The sequence below is a fragment of the Antechinus flavipes genome, chromosome 4 (genome assembly GCF_016432865.1).
Source record: "Antechinus flavipes isolate AdamAnt ecotype Samford, QLD, Australia chromosome 4, AdamAnt_v2, whole genome shotgun sequence".
NCBI lineage: Eukaryota > Metazoa > Chordata > Mammalia > Dasyuromorphia > Dasyuridae > Antechinus > Antechinus flavipes.
In genome coordinates, this window is record NC_067401.1 from 237,315,749 (window position 1) to 237,329,246 (window position 13,498).

At 32.5% G+C, this 13,498-nt stretch overlaps 1 protein-coding gene across 1 annotated transcript in view; it reads left to right on the top strand.

Moving 5' to 3' along the window:
• Positions 1-13,498, top strand: part of COL19A1 (collagen type XIX alpha 1 chain) — a 347,108-nt gene that overhangs the window by 28,623 nt on the left and 304,987 nt on the right. Inside the window, exons 6-8 of the mRNA XM_051996709.1 lie at positions 1,213-1,338; positions 3,182-3,244; positions 9,086-9,139. Of these exons, the coding sequence (XP_051852669.1) occupies positions 1,213-1,338; positions 3,182-3,244; positions 9,086-9,139 (243 nt within the window). The remainder of the gene's footprint in view (positions 1-1,212; positions 1,339-3,181; positions 3,245-9,085; positions 9,140-13,498) is intronic.

The window sequence follows — 13,498 nt, forward strand, 5'->3', positions numbered from 1 at the left end:
CCTGTTCATGATTTCTTATTGAACAATAGTATTCCATTACATTCATAGACCATATCTTGTTCAGCCATTCCCTAATTGTTGGGGAGCCTCTCAATTTCCAATATTTTGCCAATACAAAAAGGGCTATTATAAATATTTTTGCACATGCAGATAGTAAGGATATTTCTAAGTATGTTATGTTTACAAAATAGTTTATTATCATTTGATAGAAAGATAGTTGCCAAATAGAGACACAAATTTCATGACATCATAACTAATGGAAATAATGCTAGGTATTGTTTTCCATCAGCAGTTTTTCAATTTAAGTATTTTAGTGATTTCCATTATGAAAACAGAAAGGTCACTAATTATATTCTTGGGCAAATTCAATTAAAATCTTGGGCAGAGATTCCCTATAAGTTCAGGTTTGTTTAGAAATCGTTCTGAAGAAGTTTTTGGAAAAGAGGAGAGAGAGAGAGAGAGAGAGAGAGAGAGAGAGAGAGAGAGAGAGAGAGAGAGAGTGTGTTTTATCTGAATTGCTCTATAGAGATTCCCTAAATTATCACCAAGTCACTGGGTAATTAAAAAAAAAGAAAAAAATTTCCCACTGTTTTTAGCATCTGTTGAAGTCACTGAACAATATTAAAAACACATTTTGACAAAGTAAATTTGATCTTAGTTCAGTTTAAAAAAAACAAAACAACTATGGCTATTTTCTTTTGCCCATGCCTTTAGGTCTCTTTTGCTCAAGGAACCAGCATCAGAAAGCTCAGATGGTGCTTTTTGTGTGCTGATTTCCTTTACAAAATGATGTATTTAGATACTAGTTTTATCTAGCTTTGGAATTTAATATTGTTATTTCAGTATAACAATATAATGATAAATATTTTGTAGAATTGTCGCAGTCAGATATGTGTATACAGTATTTGAAGAATTCTTTACTAAAGCCATTATTTTAGTGGCTTTTCAGAGTAGTATAATTTTATCACAGGGGATCTATTTCTCTTGTACAATGCTCCAGTAATAATCTTTGTGCAAGAGCAAATGTTATGTTTCTCTATCATCGGTGGCAACTTTCTATTAGTAAAGGATCAGTGGAACTGCCTTTCAACAATTCGGGCAGCCATATATATATAATGAAAACTGATGAGGGAAAGAGGGAGGCAAGGGAACATTGTTGCCTAGAATGCTAGAAATTGATTCTATTCATGATGCCCTCAATTTGTATTTTAGTGCCCACAGCAGGACAGCTTTGGAACTGCGGCTTCATTGATGGCAACTGCTCATGCCAGTAAAATTTCTGCACATCTGCTAGCAAAGCCGGAACTTGCTGACCGATGCCAGTGCATTCCTAACAAGGTAGGAAAGCTTCAGCCCAGAGCATGTGGAAAAGACATAGGATAGGATGAATCAGTCCCCTCAAATGTGGCTGCAGGTACCCAGAACAAGCCTGAACACATTGAAGATTGGAACATATCTCCCAAGCTACTCAGTTTGCTTGTTGGACTTTCCCTGGACTATTTCTGAGACCATTGCTCAAAGTTAGAGGTGTCCTGTGTATCTGGGAAGCCATTGCATTTGGTTTAAAGTGAGGAGGAGTAGAATTTTAAAATTGGAAAGATATCCTTCATTTTATAGATGAGGAATCAAAGGAACAGGGGAGATAAACATTTCCTAAAGTCACATACCTACTTACTCTTCATCATTGGCTCTGATGGGGAGTAGGTCTCCTAGCTACCAGCTCTACTATATTATTCTTTCTCTTAATGGACAGAGGGACCCCGTTGCCTTTTCTCCATTCCAAACTTAATCTAATTCCCTCCTTTTTCTTCTTGTTTCATTTTTATCCTCTTTCAAGGTTATTAGCCTTTCTAACATCCTCTCTTTGGTCCAGGTCCAAAGAGAGAATGTTTAACACATTTTATTTTCCTTCTCCTTCTGTTTTCTTTTCATGGGTTGACTGTGAGGGTAATTTCTTGACTATCACTTAAATCCTAAGAGAAATCCTGTTTGTGTGCTTCCTGGACTTATTCAGTTGCTCTTAAAACATTAATCTCATACTACTTTTTTTTTCCTCTGAGGCAATTGGGGTTAAGTGACTTGTCCAGGGCCACACACCCAGCCAGGAAGTATTAAGTGTCTGAGGCCAAATTTGAACTCAGGTTCTCCTGACTTCAGGGCTGGTGCTCTATCCACTGCTCTACCAAGGTGTCCCAATCTCATACTCTTTTCCTAACTTTTTTTTATCTCTGTTGGATTTTAAGTCCACTACACAGATGGCTTTAACTTTGTTAAAGATGCCTTCTCTTTGTGTTCTTTATGTTTGGATGGATGGACTTGTAGTTGTAATTTATGAAGCATTATATTGTGGATCCTGTCTTTTAACCTTTTTTGTGTGTCATAGACACTTTAAGCAATCTGGTGAAGCCTTTGGACCTATTCTTATATAATGTTTTTAAAAATGCAAAATTATATATTTGATTATAAAAATAATTATATTGAAATATAATTATTGAATTATTAAAATACAAGTTCATGGACCTCAAATTAAGAATCTCTGCTATGGATCTTTAACTTGCTAAGTCAGGGACAAGATAGGATACATTTTTATTCAATAGGTATTAGTGATTGGGAATTATGTTTTTTGCTGGAAAAATATAATGGAAGAAATTTTCTCCGTCAATGTGCTTTTTTCATAATTGCCTATATCTCCAAGTTAAAGAATATACTGCGGCAAAGATTTTCATTATTGTATGCAGTCTCAACCAGCAAATATAGGTAACCCTTGGTTGTCTATTCTAAGTGGGAAAGACAGTACAGATCAATGAAATACTCATAAAAACCAAGAACTTTAGTGCTGGCATTAGTTTCATCTTCCTCCCCTTCACAGTTTACAAGACCAATTTGAAATTCACCTCCTCTCTTTCCCCTGGATTTCTTTTGGTAAAAAGAAGCTGAGAAATGGCTAAGATCCTGAAAGGAGGAGCAGGGGAATAGATCCTCCATATATTAGGTAACCAGCCCTTGAGCTATTAAGAGTTGACTGTAGGAAAATAGACAAATGCCTTAGACAGAATTTAATGATAACCAGAAGCTATGCTGCTTTACTGCACCATTGTCAGCCGAATATTTATGAGCAAGAGAATTTCATATCAATATGTTAACTTTTGGGGAAGTAACTTGGAAATTTATTTTTATGCAGGGAGAATCAGGATTGCCTGGAGCTGCTGGTTTGCCTGGTCCTAAGGGGGACAAAGGGGAGCAGGTAAGATAACCAATCTAATGTCTGTTAGAGGAAATGTTTAGTATGAATAAAAAATTGTACATATGTTTCTGTGCAACTCTGTTCTGGCCTTTCTTAGCTTGGTACATATCGAAGATGTGGGGCAAAACATGCATTTAATGAACAACATAAAAATACTAACAGCTGAAATCTGCAAGAACCCAGGAGGCTTGAAGCAATAGATTTTAATTGTCATGTTGAACTCATAGAGAAGCTGGCAAACATCAGGGCTTTCAGCTTTAAAGAACTCTAGGCAAAATTGTAAATTAGGCAAAATTTATTTTTGTTGTTCCTCTCCTGTTTCTTTTTCTTTTCTTCTGTCTTCTCCTCCTCCCTTTCTCTTCTTCCTTTTCTTCCTTCTCTTCCTCTTCCCCTCTTCTTCCTACTATTGTTCTTCTTCCTACTTCTCCTCTTCTTTCTCCTCTTGTTGTTCCTCTTTGTTTATTTGTCACTGCTGATCTCTGTATCTGTTTGCCTAATCTTGTTACACTCTTCCTCAATGCCCCACTGCATTAAGTCTGGTTCTGTTTTACCAGGGCTCAGTCCCATAATGAATTCTGCCATGGTAGACCAGGAATTCTTCTGAAGCACAACACTCTGAAAAAGACTATGAACTTCTTTTCAGAATAATATTTTGAAATACATAAGTTAAAATACATAGGATTACAAAGGAAGCCAGTTATATTAAAATACATTTATAGTTTTAATATTTTTTAAAAATTAATTCATAGATCCCTGAAATATGTTCATGGTTAGAAAAACCTGCTCTAGACCTTCTCTCTGTTCCCCTATTCATCATTCCAGTAAAAACCTACTCATCTGAAATTTAATTTTTTCAATGCTCTGCTCTCTGAGGACTAATAAAGATAAACTAATTTGAGCTATGGCAGTGACTAAGCAACATGTAGTATATTATACTTCTCAAGTAATAGAGTTGCATTTTAGCATGATCTTTCAGTGCCCTAATCTTAAGGAATGAATAACATTAGAAATTCAAGCAATATAACAAGTCATTGAATGAGTGAGACATTCACTAGCATCCCTCAAATCACATCATGAGGGTACCTGTGCGGCAAAATATAATACTAATGTTGATATAATTTAAGTGGCAATAATTACAAACTTTACATTTGAATAGTGCCTTGTGGTTCAAAAAGCAATTTCATATGTTTTATCTCATTATAGTGGCTTCTTAAAACAATTCAGTGAAGTAGTCCATTTTACAAATGAGAAAACAGAGGCCAAGAGATATTAAATAACTTCCTAAAGTCATAAAAAACAATGAAATTGGAATTTGAACTAAAACTTTAGCTCTTCCCAAAACCTCAAACTTTTTTAAATTGAAAAATAATTAATATCTGGGATTATGATTTTTAAGAAGACTTAAATTTGCTTCTAAGAATTGATTAAGAAAAGTATATATTCATATACATACACCCTTTTGCAACACCTTTTTCAAAGATTTTCCCAAGTTTACCTTTTGTCCAAATATCTGTTCTGTGCCAGACATTATGCAAGGCATTAGAGAGACAAATATAATAAGCAAAACAGTCCTTAACCTTAAGAATTTTGAAAAAATTCCTCTCCTTAGTAATCCATATCATTTTATGTGATTCCCCACAATGTCATGAAATGTGTCAGAAAATGGAACACATTGAGAAACACCAATTAAGGAGAACACTGGTACATATAATACTCAACAATAGACATTTTAAAAATAATTTACCTTTGGGTTCATCTTGCATGATTGATCTTCATTTGCTTTCACAACTGATATTTTACAAATGATATTTCACTTGTATTAATGTTCATATTTTCATTTTGCTAAGTATACAACAACAGAAGTATCCTTAAAGTGGGGAAAGTATGAAAACAGAATAGGATAAAAAATTGGCTTTAGGTTATCCATCAACTGAAATATTGATAAGCTTTTTAGTAATATGCATATTAACATTTTTCTGATTTGGGGTTTTGTTTTCATATCACTTTAATTTCCTCATGTTCTCTCCTCATGTCCTACCCAAGCAAACATCTCATAATAAATATTTTTTTTAAAAGAGAGGAGAAAAAACCTTTCCAAAAAATTAATCAAAATTGATGTCTGACACTAGATGTGATATTCTACACACATATCTCTGCAAGAAAAAGAAGGAAGTGAATTTTTTCATCTGTTTTCCAGCACCAAGCATGTTCATTATAGTAGTTGCTCAGCAGAAAATCAGATTTTAAAAATATATAATCATGAAATGGAAAAAAGGGGAGGCACATTAACATTTTATGAAGCTAATTAGACATTGTGGCAAGTGAAAATGACTTCAGAATGAATGCTTGTGGTATGAGCTAACATTTTTGACCTCAAGGCAATGTAAAGCTGAGATCCTCAGGCTTTTATTATAAAGTTTTTCTGTTGTTAGTTATTTTTGTTTTCTTTTTTTCTGTTTTCTTCTAACTTGAATATATGCTAGAAGGAACAATAGCATCTTTTATATATCATATTAACATAGATTTTAGTGTTATAACAGGTACAGCAATAATAATATTCAGTATGAAGATTGAAAAAATTAATTTGCTTCCAGGCACTCTAAACAGTTAATTGAATGTGATCACATAAAGAATATTGATACTGAGGGAATCACTTTGTTTTTAGATTTCTCTTGTAGATTATCAGTATAGGAAAGGATATATTTTTGCTTGCCTATATAACTGTTACTTAAGTTTTTTAAGATTGGTGATAATAAATCAATTAATTCACAAGTATTTATTAAGTAGTATCATAGTGCCAGGCATATGAGTGACATCAGATAAAGGAGATAAAGTCAGGATTTAAGACCAAGTCAAGAAAACCCAGGTCTATATGTTACCCTTAACAAGTCATTCAACTTCAGTGCTCCATGTTAACACTTAAGATGATAAATCACTGAGCAGATATTTTTCCTAAGTCAAGCTCTTATACTCATTCCATATCTCCCCCAATCATCTTCTATCTAAGTGCAATGTTTGACACATAATCCAAACTTAAATGTTTGTTCACTAACTATTAGATCTTTAATGGTTGAAAGATTTCCCTCACTAAGAATTCCTAATAGCAATAAAATCCCAGACTTGATTCCAAAAATAATACTCCAAGAAATATTTTTACAATGATTTCCATTTTACAAATGGTTTGGTGCTAGTAAAGGCAGTCAAAATTAAAGTAGCCTGACTTAGGATCCATGTATAGTAGTGGAATAAGCAGTAGACTTGGAGTCCAAAGAACAGTGGCATTTGACTTAACACTTAATATTCTGTCTTGCATGTAAAATAGGAATAATGTTTTTACTACTTATCTCATAGTGTACTATACATCTATAAGAATAAACAAAATTAACTCATCAATATAACTAATATTTGCATAAGTTTATAAAGTATATGCTTCACAACTATACTATGAAGTAAGTAGTAAAACTATTAAAATTGTCTCTCTTAATGGAATATGAGCTCCTATAGAGCAGGGACTATTTCCTAATCTTTATATCTCCAGGACTTAACATAGAGATTAGTGAATAGAAGAAACTTAATAAATCTTTTTGATTGCTTGTTATTAAAAGTAAAGAATCTATCACTGATTTGATATTTTGTTCAATGAAAATTTTGAGTCTTACTAAGTAGTGCAGCTAATATATTATAATTTATAGGCCTTTTCATGGAAAAGATCATTGTTGCAGCTGAATATTTCATATATGAACCATGTCTTGGAGATAGTCTTTTCTAGAGAATGAATATCAGCATACAAAATATTTCCTTTCCTTAGTGAGGAGGCAGTGTGACATAGAGGATAGAGTACTGGATTTGGAATCAGTAAGATGAGTCAGTTCTCACTTACTAGCTATATGTGATAATGAAGAAGTCAGTTAACCTTTCCAATGAACCAGTTAACCTTTCAACTGTAAATAAGTATAATACCTATAATGCTTATTTTATTGGGTTGTTGTGAGGCTCACCTTAGAGATGTGTGTAATGTTTACAAACTTTAAAATGACAATAAGCACACATTATTATTGTTGTTGTTGTTATTAAATGAACTTAAAGAACACTTATAATAGTTATGGTTAATTGGTGATCACCCAGGATAAGTGTGCAGCATTTTTTCACTTATGCTTCTATAAGATTTGGATTACTACTGTTAGGTGGCAAGTAATGTTTTGGGGACCTGTTAATTTTGAGTAATGTGGATTTTGATAATAAAGGTTCAGGTCTCTTTCACAATGATATAAATTTCCCTTTCTTTTTTCCCCCACTTGCCTACATAATGCCTGAAGACCTTCTGTCCTGACAATTCTTGTGTAAGTTGCCATCTACATAAACAGCTGATTGTTTCTATTTAAGCATTATTTTGATTTAATTTTATAACCATTTATAATTATAAAAAAACATAAAACAGAATAGTAAAGGAAAACGTTTTTTGTCCTCTCTTAGCTTATTTTTTGAGAAACTGAGACATTTTAGCTCATTCTAAGCATTATTTAACCTAGGAAGTCTGCCAAGAGATACAAGGTAAACATTTTTCAATCCTAGTTCCAGAAGCAAATGAATTTTATGATCAAATCCTGTCTGTGACAATATTTTATGCTGCTAACATGCTATGGTGTTATTTTAAAAAACAACCATCACATTATTTTTCTCATTTAAAATTTTTTATTCTATTAGATCTTCATCATTTTAAATTTCGTATTGTGAATGTGATTTTACAATGTACCTGTTATGTCAAGGATGTGGGAAACGCATCCATTGGTACACATCAAAACCCATCCCTGACCTCTCATCTGATCTGATTCTGATATCTCATGAATACCACTGCAATACTGTCTATCATGCCTCACTTTTCCCAATTCATTTTCTAATCATGTGGATTTGATGATGTCTTCTATACCACTTATCATTGATTGATATTTTAAGTGTATCTTTCTATTACTATTGTCCTTTATGAATGAATAAGTCAAAAATGTTTAAACTAAAATCACTGTCTTTGAGGCAGATTTGTTGTTTGTTTTTTCTTAGTCTTCCCATCCATTCTATATTACTCCATTAATGTGATCTGCATAATTATTCATTAATCATAATAACCTCTCATGGAAAACGTTTGAATACTTGAATTTGAACATAGAATTATAATTGATATTCTACTTCAGTGGTCCCTTGCCATGACCATTCTAGGAATGCCTCTTCTGTCAGACCAGAACTTACCATATATGATTTGAAATAATTATATTTTTCTTCCATCTGACTTGGTTATTATAATTATTCTTAATCTATTCATTTCATTTGCTTAGCAATTGTAGTTTGCAATCAAATTACTTAGCAACGAAATTACTTTCTCAGTTATATAAGACCTGTAATGTTATCCTCTCCCATTTCATAGTTAGAAAGTTCTTTGGTTTTCGTAAAAGAATAGTTCATTTTCGTGATTTTAGAACTTGAAGTTTTGATAGATTAGGTTCCATTGTTGTGGTAATTTTCTAGAAATGTCTTTTTTTAGACATTTCCCATTCATTTCTCTAATTTATAGTTACATAGTTCTTCTAAGACCCCTTTTATGATTGAAGCTGGAATTGGGAAGATGATGGTTTAATTGTTATATTCCCCATCTCTTCTAAAAAGCTAGAAGACAACAAAACATCACAATAAAATTATTGACATTGGGAATCTCTTATATATTTAAAGACTGAACAAGAGTCGCTTTGAATCAAGTTCAGATAAGTTTAAACTAAGAAATAATTGATCTGTGAAGTACCATATTATCTTTGGCAAAAATATTTACAAAGCTTTAAAATTTCTCAATTTTAGGGCACAATTGGTAGCAAAGGAGAATATGGAGCCCCTGGAATTCCTGGAGAAAAGGTAAGTTATTTTGGTATGTAAATAGAAGCAAAATCATAATTAAGCATGATACAGTGATAAAAAAAAAAAACAAAAAATAACAATAATCAAGTAGCATTCAGGAGAACTGGGTTCAAGTCCTAGTCTTGTTGACTAGGGCAAAATGTTGACATTAAGCAAATCACTTAATGTCTTGGATATTGTTTTGCCTTCTATAAAATGACAGAGTTGGAATAGATGGTCCTTAAGTATTTTAAAAATCCAGAATATAAATTGAAAGTCTTGTGGCAATTTTGTATAGAGTATATAAAATCTATAGAAAGGCTTCAAGCCTTAGCACATAGTTAATGCTACTTGATAAATGTTCTATCTGTCATTTATCTGTCACCAATCTATCTATTGTTATGAAGTTCCTAGAAAGTCTTGCTATTGCTATTCCATATTCTTATGTTTGGATTAAAAGCAAATTGATCTGTTCAGAATTTTGTCTTATTGTGACGTGTATATGAAACTAACTTTTAAACTCTAATGGGCTAATGAGTTTTAAAAATTAGAAAATTATTATTCAACTTTGAGTAGAACAATATAAATTTATATAGAATATTAGATATGGTGTTATATTGTAAACCAAAGTGAATTTCTCTGGCCTTCTATGATGAGTTCAATTTGAAAAGAAATGAAGCATTCTAACAACAAAACATAAGAAATAGAAAAAATGGTGAAAAATTGTTCTCACTTGAGGAAGTTATGGATATTTGGCTGAAAATGAAAGTTAAAATTTCTGAAATTGAGATAATGACTTTGTGCTAAGATGTGGAAAGGAAGGAAACAAGAATTTATTAAATGCCTACTGTTTTCCAGGCATTGTTTTAAGCATTTTGAAAATATCGATCTTCTCAATAGGTAGGGGTATTGCAATCTCCCTTTTTCAATCAAGAAAACTGAGACAAAGATAAAATGATTTGTTGAGGATCACATAGCTAGCAAATGTCTGAGATCTCATTGAAAATAGGTTTTCTTGACCATAGGCCTACTGCTTGATCCAATGAGCCTCTAGTTGCCTCTAAATATGGGCGTACAAAATTTTTTTTTAAATTAAATAATCCCTGACTCTCAAGGAGTTAACATTCAATTGGAGAAAATGTACACATATACATGGCAGACATGTACATATATAAATACCTACAGAATAAACATGAGTTTAGTTTAATACAAGGTTGTTAGACAGGAAAGAATTCTGTATTTAGGAGTAGGAAAAGGCTTCCTGTTAAAGGTGATTTTAAAGATATATATCTTAAGAAAAGTGAGGGAGAGATTTTATGAAACTTAATTGAGGAGATAGTGCATCCCAGGCATGTAAAACAGCCACAGGAAAAGCAGAGAACATAGATGGAATGTGTTTTCAAGGAACAGAAAAAAAGAAGTGTGTCTAGACCATAATGTGGAGAAAGAGGAATAATCTTTAATGAGGTTGGAAATATAGGTTGGGGCCAAGTTGTTGAAGACTTTCAGAGATTTGAAAAAAAGAGGATTTATAACTGATCTTGGAGACAATAAGAACAGAATAAAGTTTATTGGTTAGGAGAATAACAAGATCAAATCCACACTTTAAAATAACAAGACAATTAAGGGGGAAATATATTGAAGAGGGGACAGTTTTGAGGCAGAGAGACTAATTAGGAAGCCATGTAATAGTTCAACAGAACTATTACAGAAAATCTAGACAAAAGTGGTGACTATAAGAACAGAGGAATATCATATTGAAGAGATTTTTGCATGAATAGAACTGTAAGATATGGCATATTTGATATAAACCATATGGTTTATGAAAAAGTAAGGAGTTAAGAACAATAAAAAATTAAGAACTGAGAAGACTAAGCAAATGTGATACCCTCAACAAAAATAAGAAAGTTCTCCAGACCAGAATGTTCTGGGGAAAAGAAAATGAATAATGTTTTGACATGTTTGTTTTGAGGAGGTTATAAGACCTCCTTTTTGAAACCCACAGGAAAGAGACCTGAATGTGTAAATCTGTGAATCATTTACCTGGAGATGATAATTAAAGCCAAGGTAGCTGTTTAGGTTAGGGAGAATAGAGAGAGAAAATTCAGAACAGAGCTCTGGGGCATCCATATATAGAAGATATGATGCATATGATAAGATCAGAAATGAAGCAAGAGATCAGAAAGAAGAGTCAGACAGGTAGGAAAAGAACTAGGGAGAATTGGTTATGAAAACTCAGAAAAGGCAGATTTATGAGAGGAGAGGATGCAGAAACAATGTCTAGGAAGTACTTCATATAAGTTAAAGTTCTCTATAAATATTTGTGATGATGTGAAAAAAATTTGCTAATATAATAATATAAATTTGGAAATATAATATTATAGGATCTTAATCTGAATAAATAACATTTCTTTATACAGGAATTTCTTTTTAATACTGACATGAGTACACAGAATCCCAACTGAAAACCAAAGTGATTTAAGTTAATTAATTCAGAATGAATTACCATATTCTGATAATGCATATAAATTTTTGTCCATTCCCATGTTAAAATAGGATTGTGGATTCATTTACATGTTTGTATTGAGGATTTACCTAAATTTTTCTATACTGATGATTCTCTAGAAATTAATACCTAGTAACTTCTCTTTTATTGTTCGAAGCTTACCTAGGATAGAATTCTAGACAGGACAGGATAGCCCATAATTATGACAGAGCTTTCTACATGTAACTGTAGTTTCTCATCTAAATGGAAAATTTCTTGAATGGACAAGAAACAACATATAGGTCTTTTAAAAGGAAAAGGCTCTATGGAATTAGGCTTTCTCTCAGTCAATTCTCTCTGTAGTTTTTTCTGCATGGGAAACTGCTATGTCTAAATAGTGGTCGACAAAGCTTCCCCAGCTACATTGTTTCTGCATCTTCTCCTCTCATGCCTCTGTCTTCACTGAGTTTTCCTTTCTGCCCAGGAGAGAGAGATTTCCCATGCTCTGTATGTGCTATAAGAAATGACAAAATGCTTAATTTCAAAGGAAACTAGGAAGATTTCTACAAAATGATGTATAGTGAAGTAAGCAGAACTAGAAGAGCAATGCATACAATAATAAGAACATTGTAGAGAAAAATAACTTTGAAAAACTTTAGAAATAAGAGCAGCTCAGTGCTAAGCTATGACTACCAAAGAATAAATATGAAACATTCTACCTACTTCCTGGGAGGTAATAAATTTAAAATTTAGGAAAGCACACTCATACACACATGAAATTTTAGAACACAGTTAATATAGGAATTTTGTTATTGTTGTGCTGGAGTATATGTATTAAGGATTTTATGTATTATTATGCATTAAGGGATTTTTAAAAAGTTTATTGCTTACAAGAGAACTGTTTGGTTCTGCAAACATATATTGTATCTAGGATATACTGCAACATATTTAGCATATATAGGACTGCTTGCCATCTAGGGGAGGGAGTAGAGGGAGGGAGGGGAAAAATCGGAACAGAAGCGAGTGCAAGGGATAATGTTGTAAAAAATTACCCTGGTATGGATTCTGTCAATATAAAGTTATTATATAATAAAATAAAATAAAAAAGTTTATTGCTTTCTAAAATATTAATTTGCTCAATGGGGAATAGCAGAAAGGACAGATTAATAAACATACTTGTTGCCTGAAAATTATTTTAAAAACAGTAAAGACCACATTATATAGGACAGAACCTGGTATAGTATGAAATGATCCTTCCCTTATTATTCCTTATCAAATCTCAATGTTCACTGGTTTTGGTGTCTAGGGTCTCAAAGTGGTTTTGAAAAGAGTAGAAGAGCAAAAGGGAAAAGGGAAAGAGAATAGATAAGGGAGGAAAGACTAATAATAGTCTATTGCTGCAGTAATGTATCAAATAGAATGCAGGTTCCTTGAAGGAAGGGAATAATTCAATTTTGTCATTTATTCCTAGGAGTACAGTATTTTCACTAGGGACTTAATAAATGCTTCTTGGTTGATTATTTAGTTTATTAATGATGATCTCTAGTTCTAACATTCAATGATTTTTTAATGTTCTTCATTATCTATATTGGAATTAAGTAATTGAAAAGGATCAGTCAGTCAATAAGTATTAATTATATGTCAGCTTTGGAAAAAAAAAGATAAAAGGTATATTATGCTCTCAAGGAGCTCACAATCTAATGACGAACTAATATTTGGTTTGTCCTATCTTGTATAATGTAGTTGTCTTACTTCAGTCTCTAAGTCCATCCTTCAAAATGAGAAACAATAATTAATAGAAGAGGATATTAATGCTAGCATACCTGAACTCAGGTCAGAAAAAATAAATCTGTAGGCAAGTGTTTCTCAAAGAGTATGCCAGGACACATAAG